The 18,282-nt window shown below is 29.6% G+C and overlaps 1 protein-coding gene across 5 annotated transcripts in view; it reads right to left on the bottom strand.

The window, feature by feature from the left end:
* Positions 1–6,220: 6,220 nt before the first annotated feature.
* Positions 6,221–18,282, bottom strand: part of LOC134683335 (serine/threonine-protein kinase Sgk1-like) — a 50,732-nt gene continuing 38,670 nt past the window's right edge. For all 5 annotated transcript variants that reach the window (XM_063542588.1, XM_063542596.1, XM_063542581.1 and 2 more), the window contains 9 exons: positions 17,706–17,763; positions 16,939–17,154; positions 15,027–15,139; positions 13,799–13,835; positions 13,114–13,200; positions 11,159–11,362; positions 10,397–10,534; positions 9,811–9,868; positions 6,221–9,055 (listed from right to left, as the gene is read on the bottom strand). In XM_063542588.1, coding sequence (XP_063398658.1) covers positions 8,940–9,055; positions 9,811–9,868; positions 10,397–10,534; positions 11,159–11,362; positions 13,114–13,200; positions 13,799–13,835; positions 15,027–15,139; positions 16,939–17,154; positions 17,706–17,763 — 1,027 coding nt within the window. In that variant the 3' untranslated portion in view covers positions 6,221–8,939. The remainder of the gene's footprint in view (positions 9,056–9,810; positions 9,869–10,396; positions 10,535–11,158; positions 11,363–13,113; positions 13,201–13,798; positions 13,836–15,026; positions 15,140–16,938; positions 17,155–17,705; positions 17,764–18,282) is intronic.

The following is an 18,282-nucleotide window of genomic DNA, read 5'->3' on the forward strand; positions in this document are numbered from 1 at the left end:
AATTAACCATTTGATCATGTTGATTTATTTGTAGGTCTTACTTTGCTGTACATTATTGCTGTTTACAGTTTATCTCTATCTATAATAATATACAAGATAATAACCAAAAGCTGCCAAAATTTATGAAAATTATTAATTCAGGGGCAGGAACCCAACAACGGAATGCCTGATTGGTCTGAAAATTTATGGGCAGATAGATCTTGACCTAATCAACAGTTGTATCCTGTAAAATTTGCATTAAATGCTTTGGTTTCAGAATATGAGCCAAAAACTGCATTTTACCCTATGTACTTTTTTTAGCCATGTCGGCCACCTTTGTTTTGTGGGCGGGGTCATCGGACACTTTTTTAAACAAGTTACCCTAATGATGATTATGGACAAGTTTGGTTAAATTTGTCTTTATAGTTATAGAGGAGAAGACTTTTGTAAAAGATTACAAAAATTTACGAGAAATTGTTAAAAATTGACTATAAAGAGCAATAACTCCTTAAAGGTTCAACTGAACATTTTGATCATTTAGACTTATTTGTAGGTCTTACTTTGCTGAACATAATTGCTGTTTACAGTTTATCTCTTTCTATTATAAAATTCAAGATAATAACCAACAAGAGTGCATACACTGAAATGTCTCGCCTTCTTTACTAATCATTGATATTCTGTTGATAGTCCTAAATATAAAGCTTTATTACAACTGTCACATAAACGTTACATTAACCAAGATAACTAAACAAAGACCAATGAACCATGATAATGGGATCAAGGTCAGATGAACCATGCCAGGCTGACATGTACAGCTAACAATGCTTCCATAAAACAAATATAGTTGACCTAATACTTATAGTTTAATAAAAATAGACCAAAACACAAAAACTTAACACTGAGCAATGAACTGTGAAAATGAGGTCACGGTCAAATAAAACCTGCGCGACTAATATATAGATCATAAAATATTTCCATACACTTTATATAGTTCACCTATGGCGTATAGTATTTGATAAAATTAACAAAACTGAAAAAATTAACTTTGACCACTGAACCATGAAAATGAGGTCAAGGTCAGATAACATCTGTCCGCTAGACATGTTCACCTTACAATAATTCCATACAACAAATATAGTAGACCTATTGCTTAAAGTAAGAGAAAAACAGACCAAAACACAAAAACTTAACTATAACCACTGAACAATGAAAATGAGGTCAAGGTCAGATGACACCTGCCAGTTGGACATGTACACCATCCAGTCCTTCCATACACCGAATATACTAGCCCTATTGCTTATAGTATCTGAGATATGGACTTGACCACCAAAACTCAACCTTGTTTACTGAGCCATGAAATGAGGTCGTGGTCAAGTGAAAACTGTCTGACGGGCATGAGGACCTTGCAAGGTACGCACATACCAAATAGAGTTATCCTATTACTTATAATAAGAGAGAATTCAACATTACAAAAAATCTTAACTTTTTTTTTCAAGTGGTCACTGAACCATGAAAATGAGGTCAAGGACATTGGACATGTGACTGACGGAAACTTCGTAACATGAGGCATATATAAACAAAGTATGAAGCATCCAGGTCTTCCACCTTATAAAATATAAAGCTTTTAAGAAGTGAGCTAACACCGCCGCCGCCACCGGATCACTATCCCTATGTCGAGCTTTCTGCAACAAAAGTTGCAGGCTCAACAAAAATGGCAAAATTTTCTTAAAATAACCAATTCAGGGGCAGCAACCCAAAAACAGGTTGTCTGATTCATATGAAAATTTCAGGGCAGATAGATCTTGACCTGATAAACAATTTCACCCTGTCAGATTTGCGCTAATTGCTTCGGTTTCAGAGATATAATTCAAAATCTACATTTCATCCCTATGTTCTATTTTTAGCAATGGCAGCCATCTTTGTTGGTTGGCAGGGTCACCGGAAACTTTTTTAAAACTTGATACCTCAATTTGATTTTGGTCAAGTTTGGTTTAATTTGGCCCAGTAGTTTCAGAGGAAAAGATTTTTGCGAAAGTTAACAGACGACGCTGGACGACAGATGCAAAGTGATGAGAAAAGCTAACTTGTGAGCTAAACTGCATACTGAGTGATGATTGTTCAAAATAAAATGTTGAATGCTTTACTCACTATTACCATTTTGAAAACTTTCTTTCATAACATGAACACGATATCTTTATTTTAGTAACAGTCAAAGTATACACTGCGAAAAACTGATTCAAACAAGAGGTCATAACTGATATACTGGTATTGATTTTTTTTACAACGAACTTATAACTTTTGATAGACAAAGTTTTCTAAAGACACTTCGCATTCCTACATTTTATGAAGAGCTGTTCTGTCTTGGTTAATATAAGCAATATATCACAGTTAGTATATCATTCATCATCTTCACTAGCCAAGGGTTATGATTCACTCCCGTTCTAGTAGATCGTAACCCTTGGCTAGCAAAGATGATCATCCATACAGGTTCTCAAAAGCTAAACGTATGAAGTTAAAAGACATAGTGGACTTCATATTCCAAAATTCTGTACAAAAGCATTTTGAGGAGGTCATACATTTAGTTTTGTCATTAATTTATTTTTGTTTTATCAGGACCTGTTTGTAACTGAAAACTGTTATTAAATCTTTTAACTAGCAGTTTCATTGACATGTATTAATTTATATGCTAACTACAAATATTCCACATTTTTCATAGAAAGGCCACCAAAATTTGAATCATTTGCCTCATCAGATATAAAAAAAAACGCTGCTGGATGGTCCCTAAACAAAAATGTGTACCAATTCAATGAAAATGGACGTCACATTAGAACTCATAACTAGGCTCTAGCAGAGACACATAATACATATATATATATTCCACAACAATTTCCTCTTCAACTTGAAAACTTCCTTAAAAGCATAAAAGGCATTGTTTTATGCCCTACTTATGGGCATTATGTTTTTCAGTCTGTTCATGTGTACGTTTGTCCATTCATCCAGCCGTTGGTCCCCTTCAGGTTAAAGTTTTTAATCAAGGTAGTTTTTAAAGAATTTGAAGTCCAATCAACTTGGATCTGAGTACACATTTTCCCTATAAGATAATATTTCCAATTCAATGCGAAGTAAGTGTTTTACCTGAACCTTAAGGTCCTCTGAAAAAATAAGCCATTGGTTTACTCTTCTTTTTTAAAAAGCGGTAATACAACTATCCAGGACATTTGGAATTTAGAAACTACGGATTTCATTAGCTGTAATGAAATTTATAGGAAGCTGATTGATCGGAGAAATTGTATTTCCGAATTTTCAAAAATTAAACAGGCAATTCCAAAAGATTTCGTGCAAATTTTGAAATCTTGCGGAAACCAGAATTTGCATTATGAAAGTAGATTAAACATATCAAATGACCTTGAGATCATTAACTTAAACAACCAAAAAATCAAACCAGCGAAGTTAAAACTCAATTATATTCGTACGGTTTTAAATAAAGATGTATCTCCAAAATGTCAAATTAAGTGGAAGGAAATATTTGGAACAAATATACCTTGGGAAAATATGTGGTCGGAATTAAAATATTTGAAAATTGAAAATAAAGTAAAAGAATTCCATGCACAATATTTTATATACTGAAGAAAGATTAAAAAAAAATGAAGATATCAAATGGAAAATGCCACATTTGTCAAAATGACAATAATATAGAAACCCTGCAACATTTATTTTTTCAGTTGTAGTACATCACAGTTAATTTTAAAAAACCTCCAAGAAATACTTATCAAATCAAAAATAGGAATAAATAATCCTTTTGGTGAAAAGGAGGTTCTATTGGGCAAAAATACGGGAGAACCAAAAGATGATAATTTTTTTAACATAATTATCATATATTTTAAATGGACACTATGGAAAATTAGGAATTCAATAAAATTTAACAAAACGCCTAAAACACCACAAGATATTTATAAAATTTGGAAACACAACTTGAAATATAATCTAAAATTTGTTCTTCTTTTGAAAGGCGTTGATACATTGATAAGACAAAATTGGAGTCTGTAATAATGAAAATTTAGACATTTTACATAGTGAAATATAGCTTGAGTCAAAGTACATTTTTTATGGTTTATAGCATTAGAATAATGATTGTATATACGAAAATATGACAAAAAAGTAATAGCCTATCATGGTTATTTTAGTAAATGCACATATTTTATGTGGGTTTTTTACTTACTATTTTGAAATTAAAGTATAGATCTGTTAGATGCTTCTAACATTATATAGATATAATTTTTTTTACACTAAATGTAAATCCAAGGTTAAAAGTGGACCACTTTTTTATTGCCTTCTATTTCCCCTGGATAGATGGTTTCTTTTTGTAAACAGGGACCCTTAGTCTGATCCTGGACGACTAAGGTAATTGTTCACAGGAAATATTTAGGAATAAAACGTTTTTATGTCTTAAAAAAAAAAAGAAAAAAAAAAAAAAAAAAGGTCCTCTGAACTTAGAAAATGATAGTGCGGTTGGGGCTTCCATGTACTAGGGACACATTCTTGTTCTTTTCGTTTTTAGCTCACCTGGCCTAGAGGCTAAAACTAGAACATGGGGGTAAAATGCACTTTTTTAAAATATATATATATCTGAAACAGAAGCATTAAGTTCAAATCATACATGGGGTAAACATGCTTATCAGGTCAAGATCTGTTGTTGTGTTGCTGCCTCTGGTAATTTTAAGGAAATTTTGCAGTTTTTGGTAATTATCTTGAATATTATAATAGATAAAGATAAACTGTAAATAGCAAAATTGTTTATCCAAGTAAGCTCAACAAAAGAAAGTAATTATGACCAAAATCATCATTTGACCCAAAAAGGATTTATTGTCCTATAAGGTAAATTTTTCACAATTTTTTCCTAAATTTTTGTATTCTTTGTATAAATATTCTCCTCTGAAACTACTGGGCTAAATAAAAGCATACCGGTACTTGCCTTTAATCATCCTTAGGGTAGGGTATCAAGTTTACCGTCAAAACGCATCTGATGACTCAGCCAATCAATCAAGATGGCGGTCATTGCTAAAAATTGAACATTGGGAAAAAATCAGTTGTTAGCTTATTTCTCTGAAGCTAAAGCATTTAGAGCAAATCTGACATGGATAAAATGTTCATCAGGTCCAGATCTATCTGCCCATGTTTTTTCAGACACATCAGACAACCTTTAGTTGTGTTGCTGCTTCTGAATTTGTAATTTTAAAGAAATTTTGCAGTTTGTGGTAATTATCTTGAAAAATATAATAATATAATTAGAGATAAAGTGTAAACAGCAAAACTGTTCAGCAAAGTTATCTCTACAAATAAGTAAGCATGACCAAAATTGTCAATTGACCCCTTCAGGTGTATTGCACTAAAAGTCAGCTTTTTACAATTTTTCATTATTTTTTTTTTTTTTACAAAAATCTTCTCAAAACTACTGGGCCCAAATCATAATAGATAGAGACTGTAAACAGCAAGAATGTCCAGTAAAGTAAGATCTACAAATAAAGTAATCAAAATTGTCAATCGACCCTATAAAAACACAAAAACTGAGAATTTGTCATGAATTCTATTTTTATCTTTCTTATTGAAAAGTGTCCTTTGTTTAATATGCCCTCCGGCACACAGACCAAGGTAAGTGACACAGGCTTTTGCAGGGTTCTCGCTAAGGCGAGGCAATGAGTCCTGGACTCATCAAAATCTGTCTGGACTCACCATTTTCAAAACTGGTGAGTCCACAGATGCATCAAGATTGTAAAATTTTGTATAAACTGAACACAGCAGTTTAACACAAATATCATCATTTTATAGCAAAAGTTTAAGAAGTAATCTGAATCTAATGTCATTTCATTGCTCTGTTAGTCCATGGGGGATAAAATTTTACATTATATTGCAATAAAATATATTCTTCTTGCTGTTGGACTCACCATGGCCAAAAATGACGAGTCCCTGGACTCGCCTTCAAAAATCCTTAGCGAGAACCCTGCTTTTGAGAGGCTCTTGTTCATTGATATCAATATATATGAAATAGTGCATATCAAAGACTTGTGTCAAAATTTTAAGGAAAAAACAATGAAGGACCTCTTTTGTATCAGATGCCTGTACCTAACAATTAACTTGCTAGCCACTTTGGTTTATACTATTGGGAAGTGTTATACCATTTACCAATATTGCCACACACAAAAAATAGAAAAAAAGGGTTGAAAAAAAGGAAACATATAAAGACTTGGTTTTGTAATTTTATTTTATCATTGTATGCAACCAGTTGCATAGATATCAACATATTTAAAGTCATTTTGACTTAAAAAAAAGTTTTAACATTGAGCATATGACTAAACAATGTTAAGTACAAACAAAATTTGTGTTCTAAAAATGCTACATATATGACTGAAAATGAGGTTGAATACTTTTACAAAATGAAGTGTATGATTTTTTTGTCCAAATACTTTACAAAGCATTCATGAATATACAAATATGTTTATCGTCTGTTTCTAAAAAAAACTAATATTTCCTTGATAACAGTTTGTTTCCTCTATACTGTTGTCAATATTATTCATTATGAAAAAATGATTTTTTTCCAAATTACATAAAAAGAGATTTGCTAAAAATATTGATGTTAAATACAAAAGCACTTCAATGTTGATGCCACGACTGACAACACTGCTTACAAAAATGTTGTAGGGTTGACAATAAAAATGAAGAATGAATCTCATATACTTTTATTAATAATGCTCAAAATAAGCGTACTCTTGAAAGTAAAGATACCATTTCAACAACAAAATTACAATAAATTATACTTTCAGTGAAGACGCCATCAGAAATGTTTTGGTTATCAAATGTATTATGAAAAAAAAAAATATGGTAACCCCTACAATGATTTGTGGGGGTTAAAAATTTACTGAAGCATTTGATATAAAATACAGTAGTTACACGTCTTGAAAAATATTACAAAAAAAAAAGCAACAAAATGTATTTTCGAACTGTGTTTTTCATTCTAATTGAAATTCATTCTCAGTATAATGAAAGTTTTTGTCATATCTTGGCTGAAAAATACCGACCAAAACCTTTAATCATTACAAAAATGACAAAAAAACAACAAAATGGTCTTAACTTAAGTATTTTAGTTATCAAAACATATAAATATATAAACTGTACATAACAACATGAAAATCCTTTAAACAGAAATGTTTTCTTTCTCAAATCAGTTTACATACTATGGTAATATCAGAGGAAGAAAACATTTGTATGTCATTTTAAACCTCTTATTAAAATAACTACCATAATTTTAATATAAGTTTGAAGTAAATGCTGCTCTCAACAAATTAGTTTGACTACTTTCAGTGAAATGTATTCAAATTTAAACAATTCTGGCAATGGCAGTTATTTTTCAAAAAGGCTTATGACATACAAGGCACCTCATACAAGGCATAATTCTGACTAGTCAAGTTTCTTATTTGGCATTTTACTCGTTGTATTAAAATAAAGTCTGCTTAACATGTATAATTGCACAAAAAGTCCTTTGATCAAAGTATTTTGATTGTCTTTTACCAGTACCAAGTTAAATACCTATTACACCCAGTATTTATAACAATACTGGTATATTATAAGTCTACAAAATCTTTAGACAAAATTTCAATAATTCAGTTATGAGTTTGTTTTAATTTTGACAATAATTGGCATTACCATTTTGTAAACAAAACAAAAACATGGAAATGTTTAAAATTTAAATTTGATATACTTATACTGTCTATAGATTATTTGGTCATTTCTTTCAAAAACTTAGGAAAAAGTGCTTTTTATGATTCATTTGAAGATAAATAGTAATGAAGAATTTATAGTAGTATTATTTAAAAGTTTATAATTATATATAAAAATAATTTTAAAACAAAATTTAATATTATAATATATCTTGACATTAAAACAATATGCCCTATGGAATGTAATGGGAATATAGTATCATCCCTTTTAAGAGAATTGTCTGGTTTGAGGTAAAATCTGACTATTATTCACACTATTGGTCCAAAACATACATCTATCTTAATCAAGATATACTATCATATACTCAGAACTTTTTATCATTTACTAGACAAATATAGGATATGATAAAATTTTGATAAATACATTGTTAAATTCAACAAGTTCAAGAAGTTTGTAAACTTTAGATTTGGAATTGCAGCACATTTTCAACTGTAATAATACAATATATATTTTAATATGTAAAAATACAGTATATTTTTAACTGTAGAAATACTATTCAAACTAAAATAAAAGGGAAGATTTCTCAACGGCTTGCTAATGACTTGAATGATTATAGACAACTAAAACACATCTCTAAATACAATATTTAGAAGTATGAACAACCTACATTGTTATAACATTGATACTTAATAATTACTAATGTTAAAATCGTCCAGGTATAAAACACAAAATGATAAAATGCACTGAGTACATAATGATAGTCTATGATGTAAACTTGTGACTTTAAAAATAATCACAAAATATTTAAGGTGTATAAGTCTTAACAATAAAATATACATAAAAACATATAGCACCTTATTCAAAAGTTATAACAAAAGTCAATGGTCACTTGGTGGGCAATGTTCATTTCTTATTTCTAATCCTTTATTGTTCCATTCTTTACACAGGTAGAAATATTGAGCCATGCTTGCACTGTATGTTAATGTCTATAGTCTATTTAAAGAATACATCAATGAACACATTCCATTTCATAGTCTCCTCAAAATTTGTAAGAGAGGAATATCACAAAATTCACTGGTTCCTCAATAAATGTCTATTTTTGTATCAATTAACAATATAACAAGAAAAACAATATAATGTACAAATAATAAATATTTAACAACTTAAATTCACAATTGGAAAATTGTTGGACAGGATTTTTATTAATATCACAACCATGCTTATAAAGAAAGTTAGGTTGGTAAATACTAGCTAAATGCATCTTCTGCTGGAGGTACATAAGAAAATCCTTGAAACATATTGTCTGCTTCCATCACACTAGCACTAACCATTTTACCTCCCCCTGCAGATTTACCAACAGAAGCTGAAAAAATAATAAGGCATTTTAAATTTTTCGATTTTAAAAGTATAATAATATTAAAATCTATATGACAGCCCTTTCTATGCATAAACAAAAAATCCAAATTCAGCACAAATACAAAAACTTGAATTCATGCAAGACATGTATAGTTTCTAGGCATTTTTTTTTATGTAAGATTATTATCATTATTAGTATTTGTTTTCTGAATTTTTTTTGATAAACTCTTATCTAAAGCATCCTTTATTTTTTTTGAAATCAAAAGAAATATTTAACTTGAATTAAGTGAAATAAGGGGAGATAATCAAATATATTGATATTTCAATCAATTGGATTGCTTATAAACTGTTTTTTTACATTAAATTATGAGTAACAAAGAAAAAAACAAATTGTCTTTGAAGCTGTATTATGTGAACACACATATTTGTTTTAATGTACATTGAATTGCTATATTATTCTACAGCAGAAACTATTCATGACTTTGATGAAGGGTTGTCTCATCGGCACTCATACAACATCTTTTTATTCATATGAACCAATTTCCTAGTGCTTGGTCAGTTTACTGGTCAAATCAATTTACATTTTATCAAGTATTCATTAAGACTCCAGGTGTTAAAATAAATATTAATAAGATGTAACAGCTTGAAGCATCAGATTTACAAACGGTGATAACAAGTTACAACTAAGGTGTCAAAACTCAGGATATAAATCACAATTTTCATGGAATATTTAACATAAATTGTTCCTAGTGTAAAACCTACCAGGAACAGGTTCTCTGACAAATTCAGGATCAAAATGCTTCAAATCCAACTGTCCACTCTGAAAATAATGAATAAATATATACATGTATTACTTTGGAAATGTTGAAATAGAATGATTTAAATTTAATTTTAAATGTCAGATGAAAAAAAAATGAACAAACAATTGACTTTTTTCAGTTTACCTTGATGTCAATATCACTAAAACTACAAATGTCAAGGGTAAAATTCCAATATATATTATTGGAAGAGCAGGGTAAAATATAATGTGACTTTTTAACATTGTTTAATAATCTTGCATAATTGCTCAGTGTGATGTGAAGCAAATCTACAGCAAATTTGATGCAGAAATTAAACTTATTTGTGAGACTAAATTTAACCGAAGAACATTTTCTCCTATGGTAACATCTTTTAGTCTGTTTATTGATTTAAAAATTCTATGTCTTTGTTATATCAGGGGAGATCACTCATGTTATATAGCTTTACAGAACTCTATACAAAATTAAAACACAAAGTACCATTTGATTAGGATAAAATGGTTCAATTTTGGTTGTGACACTGTTCTTATAAGATCTTTAAAATAACTCACCACATTAGGATTATAGGGTGGGTGAATCTTTTTCTTATCAAGATCATCCCAATTTATGTCAGAGAAAAAAGAATGAGTTTTGATTTCATGGAAATCTTTCTTGGCACCAAGTCTTTGTTCTTTTTCTTTTTGCAACAGCTGTTGGAAGACAATACAAAGTAAATAGTTAATCAAACAATTAAATAACAGAAATAACTCAAAAGTATAAGAATATTCTTTTTATGTTTTTTTTTAAATTTTAATAGGAAGAATGAAAGAGTAGTCTAATTTCTTTATGAAATATACATTATATATATAACAAATTATTTTACGATACACTGTACTTTATCTGAATGCATTTTAAAATAATTACATTAGATGTATGTTTCATTATAATACTTTATTTTGATTGGCTAACGGCACATCATTTGTTATTCTGTAAGCAATTGCATCACTCAATAAAACATTTCATTCATGAAAGCACGTGGTCCCACAATAAAGTGCACAGGTGAATAAAATACAAAATTTATAAAATTCGTGTTTTCATGATCATAGCTAAAAAATGTAATTATAAGTATTGAATGCTTCTTTTTGTAACTTTATAGGGTTGTAAAAGCGTTGACCGTGCGCACATTTTTAGTATGAATACTTCCGCGCTTCATACAAAATGTACTTCGGTCAACGCTTTTACACCCCAATAAATTTACAAAAAGAAGCATTCAATTCTTAAATAAAATTAAAAAGCAAGTCTTCTATCTTAATAATAATTTTGTAAATGCTTACCCCTTCTAGTATTGATCTAGCAGCTGATGAAACATTAGTTCTAAGACGAAGAGGTTTATATAGAATATTGTCATACATTTCAGCTGTATCACGACTGTAAAAGGGAGGTAACCCATACATCATTTCATATAACACAGCTCCTAAACACCACCAATCTACAGTTTTGTCATAGGGCTGTTTTCTTAACACTTCTGGTGCAAGATACTGAAAAATGAATTTTATATCTTTAATACATGCTATAGGATTGCAAATCATCTAAAACCTTTTAATGCATTTTTTGTCTAAATTAAGAATGTAACAGGTGATAACAGACATCTAGACCTATATCACAGATTACATGATACAAATAATGAATCGACTGTAACATCTTGTTTCTAAAAATAAACGTCTAATATCATAAATATATGTGTCATTGTTTTTTATGCGTTTCAAGTTAACATATTTAATTTCAATTTTACAATAGCCATGAAGCACATGAAATAAAAGTTTGTTGTTCTACTTTTTAGACGTAGAAGTGATTCATTATCATATTTCTTTATGGCGTAGTTCATGATGCGACAATATATCATTATCAATGTACTGTAAAGAACCAAACAACTTACATCAATTATAATGTTTTAATTACCTCAAGTATATGTACTTTTAGTGTTTAGATGGAATTAAATGATTTATTCCTATTTTGAATACATATCTCTCTTAAATTTATTGACTTCATTAAGTCTTATTTATTATCGTGGGGAATAAAAATCCTAATTATCAATAAACAAATGGTTGAATTTCAAGCAAACACAAACATGGTCTTTTGATTTACATATTTAAACATTGCTATGTGTTATGAACAAACTTAGTTCATGTTATAATTAAAATGCCACAAAGAAAAAAATTGAAGCTATTAGTCAGTACTGTACATAACATTGAACTTTGCAATTTAATTTTCATAAAAAATTTCATTATTATGTTTGAATCAAATATAACAGTGTGACGTTTATTGTCAGTATGATTGACAGACTGTGGTTTAAACATATTAATATATCAATCTACTGGAGGGGTAATAGTTAGTGGGGATGTACTTTTATATACAGTTTTGTTTGTGTTCAGAGTTAGTTTTTACGGAGAAACTTTTACAAATTATTGAACAAATATTTTGTATTTAAACCTATTAGGTGTTAAACACATAGAATAGATAAAATCTAGTCTTTTTGTTGAAAGCTGTACAATACAGAGTCCATAAGCTGTTTTAATATCTTCATTATTTGGGCTCTGGTGGATAGTTGTCTCATTGACAATACATGTAGTACCACATCTACTTATATTATATTCATTCAACAATATAAGTACTTTCTCTATTTCTACTAAAAAAATATATACTGCCATCCCTGTACTTCAAAAAAAGTGATTTTTAGATGTATTACAAGCTCAATTTATAAAAATTCTCTTTTTCTTACAGATCTCCACCATTACAACTAGTTTAACCTCACAACATTAAGTGTCTATACCTTGTCTGGCTATATAGACCACATGTTTGTTTGTTGTTGTTGATGTGTTTTTGAACATCTATTCCTACAGTGTTTGTGGTTAATGTGGTCTGTGGTACTGTCAAGTATTTTTTGGCGATTCTTGTTTTATGTATTATTTAGGTATATCTTGAGAATTTCTTATCTTTCTTATTATTTATAAGGACATGTTAAATTACAAAACTGCACATGATACTGAAGGGAATGGATAATGCTTCAATACATGCAATGGCCAAATGTGTTAAATAATTTTTAACAATAGATATTTTTTCAGTTTGAGGCTAATGGTAGCTCAACAGTACAACATGAAAAATCACAATTAGATTTTAAGGAAAATTTAATGCTTACAGAAGAGGAAACAGTGGGTATTTGAGGCTTGACAGTAGTGGCAATCCCTTACCTCTAAAAAATGAGTACTGAGTTATCCATAAACATATTTACCTCAGGTGTTCCACAGAAAGTGCTTGTTGTTCCCATGCCTTCTATTCCCTCTTTACATAAACCAAAGTCTGTCAAAGTCACATGACCCTAAAATCATATTATTATATAATTAGTATGTAGAACAACAATTAAACTTCAAGCCTTTCCTTTGGTTTAAAAACCTAAGCTTGAGGTTGCTTAAAATTGTTAGATTTTGATTGGTTAATAAGAGGGAGATATTCCATTCTATCAAAAGGCTTATATTCTATTATCCTTCATGGGGACTTATCAATTGTGCCCTTTTTAAAAAAAACAACAGATGGTTTCTTGTTATCTAAGAGCACACTATATTCTCATATGTTTTGAAAACAGTTTTGTTGTTTGTTCATGCCGTCATTATTCTTTTCATAAACTGTTTTGTTATAAACTATGCCATGAGCTTTATTAATAGAATTGATTCATATTTTTATATTCTGGCCTTTTATAGTCGACTATACTATTGTTTCTTTTTTCATTGTTGAAGGCCATACAGTTGTCTATAATTACTTACATCCACTTCATTTGAACATTGGTGGATAGTTGTCTCATTGGCAATCCTACCACATCTACTTATTTATATATTATCAGACGCATATGGGTATTGCATCATTTTCTTTTTCTTTACCAACAATATAATACAAAAAAAAAAATTTAACAAAATACTCACTTTTGAATCAAGTAAAATATTTTCTGGCTTCAGATCTCTGAAAGAAGTTTAAACAAAAATTAAAATTACTGCTTTCAAATTATTTTTTTTAAAGATAAATCAATTTTGAAGAAGTAATTAACATAAATACCAGATGTTTCGGAAAGTCCCTGAAAATTTATGTTCTGTGAAAATACATGTATGTCACTCATTAATGACTCTGACAAAAGGAAACGTACATCAGTCATAAAAATAGTGGTCTACCGATATAACACGTTGTCATGTCATCTCACAGAAATTATCATTTTGATTAATAAAATAATTTTGGGTTAACATTTCAACACCTTGCAGTTTTAATTAACATTTTTGTTATAATGTAAAAGTTTGACTTGTGTAGATTTACTTCTTGTATTTCAAATGAACCTAAACAAATGTTTGTATTCATGATTTTTACTAGAGGCAACTGCAGTTACCACTAAAATCAGGCTATTACTTAGAACAGTAATAACACAGATTGGTGATGTGCATGCACCTCCAACTTTGAACGTATTTGAATTGTTTTTCTTAGGTTTCCTTAGTGTAGTAATTTTCAGTGTCAGATCCAAGGTTTTTAATAGTTTCCATTCAACATTTCTCAACCGTGATTTCATACTTAATGAATACTGTAAACCAACTTATTTTTCGCGAGCGATTTATTTTTCGCAACTTTCGCGGTTAGAAAAATAATGCGAATATAAATCCTCACGAATATATAAATCTTGGATTTTTCCATATAAACTTCATCAAGTAAATCAGTAAATCACGAAATTAAAAAGCCGCGAAGTGGTCAAGAAAGGGTAAATAGCGAAATATAGTATCCGCGAAAATAAGTTGGTTTACAGTATGTACACCTTCTATTAAAGACAGATTTCAAGTATTTTTCTCAGGTTTCCCATGTGAAACTAAGCCATATTATGTCGTGAATTTCCAATCCTCTTTTTTTTTATAATGATTGTTTTTCTTTGCTATGCTGGTGCAGACACAGTTTTGGTCTTAAACATTTTAAAATGAACTTAGTGAAATATTCAAATGGAGCAGTTGACTTTTATTTCTTTGTTTATAATAAAGTGAAGAGAACAGATAGACTACCATGACTATAACAAAAGTGTTTACCTATATATCCTATATATGATATTTAATGAATGGAGGTAACCAATAGCACTAGCCATTTCTGTACGGGGACTACTATTACTATAACAAAAGTATTTACCTATATATGATATTTAATGAATGAAGGTAACCAATAGCACTAGCCATTTCTGCAGCATAAAATTTGGCACGTTGTTCTGGAAAATATCTTTCTCTTTGTAAATGAAAAAACAACTGAAAAAAGAGAAATAAAATTTGAAATTATAGCAAACAAACCTTCTACAGATTATATATACATAAACATTAAATTGTTACATATGGTGTCAGTACAAAAAAGTGAACAGCAATCGTATGAAACTTGTGGTTTGATAGGTTAAATTATATGTGACAATCATGTACACATATTTATAAAGAATACTCATTGTGAATGCATACAACAACAAAATACATTGCCAGCGTGGGGTTTAATCAACTTAGACAGACTTAAAATATTCTAAACTAAAGTAATTTCATAACAACATTTACATATTAGACATAACTCATATATTCTTTTAGTAATATGTTGCTATTTTGGTTTTTTAAAATACAAATCAATCTATATTTATCTCACAAAAACATGATCAACATTTTTTTTCAAATGCATAACAAAAATACCATGTCTGTGGTTAGATGTATCGATTTGGATATTGTACTGATTCAGACCACAAATAACATCTCTATACAATAGTTGTCATGTATTTTGCACATTCATTGATGATGTAATGAGACAAAAAAGATGTAATAATTATAGTCAAAACAAAAACAATGACGAAATAGTATTACGAAATAGTATTACCGTTCCATCATCATTCAACATGAAATAACAATAAAAACAAAAAATGTTTCGTCAGCATAACAATGATAGTTCAGTTTAGTTATAAATCATGATAAACTATTAACTACTAGATTACTTCTGTAAAATATAACATTATAGGTCAGAATATGCTATCATATTTATGAACACTGATTTCTTTGAGAAGTTCTAATGAAGCCAATTGTATTTCTGTCTGGACAAATTTTTTTACCTTACTATACGAAAGTTCACATCGTTCGAGTTATAGACTGTATGTATTAACTGAACATATTTTAAAAAAAATATTCTTTGAAGTGGGGGATCATTTTCATAAGAGGGGGTGGGGTCACTGACTGTCATAAAAAGGGGCCTGTTTGAGTGATTTCAAAAATAAAAAAAACAGGACCCCTGCAACAATTAGAACAAATTCTATGGGGTATCGTTCATTACCAGAACATTCTATAAAACAGGTAGAACAAATTCTCTCTTGGTATGTGTATCATGTTTAAAGGTGGTGAATTTAAAATCTAAAAATAACTTGACAAGGTTATCTGTCCAAAAATGTCTAGCATTCATACCAAAATAACCAAGGTCAAAGTTCAAGTCAACAAGATATCTATTCTGTTACAAAAATAAATAATGTTCTAAGACTAAAAACATATGTCTTCTTATTGTAATACATGTAACTGTGCATCAACTTTAATGAATTCATTGCCATTAACAGCTGTGAAACAAGTACCATGTAGTTAGATAACAAGCCTTATTAGGCATTCCCAAATATGACATACTTATAATCAGAATTCCCCTGTAAGGATTGTACAGTTCTGTCCTAAATTTCTTCAGTATAAAAATAAATATAGAGAATGGTTAAATCTTTGACAGATATACTGCATAATTCCTCCCCATTCACATCTGCTTCCACATTGAATGGGCAGGTGTCTTTCTACTAACATTAGGCAAGTAAAACAAGTAAAACAAAGTACGGAGTGCATGACAATACCACTTTTCCTTTTGTTGATCAAAATAATCAATGGACAAAGCAGGTAGTGACAGTTTGATTTGGTAATTTGCAGGAGTAACTATGTGTAGTATTTATGATCAGTCTTTTGTAGGAGAAACAGTTGCCTGTCTTACAAAATCATAAGCCCAGAATCATTGAGGATTTTCTTTTATATACACTAACTACAAATAAACTGCTTACCTCTCCACCATTAACATAATCCAAGACAAAGTAGAGTTTATCTTGTGTCTGGAAGGAGTAATGAAGTCCCACCAGAAATGGATGTTTGATGTTTTTCAGCAAGACATTCCTCTCAGACATGATATGCTTCACTTCATTTCTCTTCATTATTGCCTGCTTCTGCAGGACTTTAATAGCAAACATTTTACTCTCATTCTTATGTCTGGCTAAAAGCACCTAAAAATTATAAAACATACAGTAAAATTTTATAGCATATAAATAAATGCAAATTGAGGTGTTTTTTTTCTGTAAAATTCATGTATATGAATATTTGTATGCCTTTTTGAATTATATTATTTATGAACAGCCATTTGACATCTTAAACTGACTGTTGATAAATGTGCACACAAACTATCTTAACAGTTCAGTATTTTTTGAGAATTTGATTTTTTTAAACAGTGTTTCCCATTTCCCCTTCCCTTCTAGTCCCCCTCCAAACCCCTGTAGAAATTACATAATAAATGTGTACTTCTGTATAAGATCTGATTCATTCATGTTAAACATAACTGATAGCTTGACTTCTCAACTTGAAGTTTGCATAATTGAAATAGGTAACTACTCTTTTTTATTAGGTAAAAATAGATATGCATAGGTAAAATGTTTAAAGTTAGCAATTTTATAAAAATTTAATTCAAACACCCATGGGTGTATAGATTTAAATCAAGCAATTATGAGTCAACTTCTTAACATGTTAAAAGAAAGCCTTAAGTCAGTACTAGTTAACTCACCTTGCCAAAGCTGCCCTTGCCGATAACCTTCAGAAATTCAAAGTCACTTGGTTTAACACTGAAACAAAACAGGATGTAAATAGTAAAACATACTAGATAAAAAGTACATATATGCATAAAACAATGCAGTTCAAAGTAAACAGAAGGTGGGGGTGGCGTCAGACTGTTTTGGTGATAAAGGAAATGATTTACATACTTAAGTAGGAGAAAATAAGTACTTTAGCATCTCAGTTCATCCATAAACAGCACAATTTATAACCTCAGAAAAAAAAGATATTTGATTTTTTTCTGGCATGAAATTTTTCAATCAAAGGAAAATTGATTAATTAACTGAAAATTAATAAATAGTGAAATGTTTTCTTTTTTACAAACTGTTAAACACTAAATAAATCATTTCATATGAATTTGTTAACATCCATGTCTGCAAGACCGGTAATAATTTTAAAAATTTCGACCATATTTATTATTTCAAATATATAATTTATTAAGTAATGACCTCGTTAAGTAAGGTAACATGTTAAACATACAGATTATTACAATTTACTGTTAGCTATTCTAAATTAAAGTGACATAAATA

Source organism: Mytilus trossulus, chromosome 1 (genome assembly GCF_036588685.1).
Source record: "Mytilus trossulus isolate FHL-02 chromosome 1, PNRI_Mtr1.1.1.hap1, whole genome shotgun sequence".
In the NCBI taxonomy this organism is placed as follows: Eukaryota; Metazoa; Mollusca; class Bivalvia; order Mytilida; family Mytilidae; genus Mytilus; species Mytilus trossulus.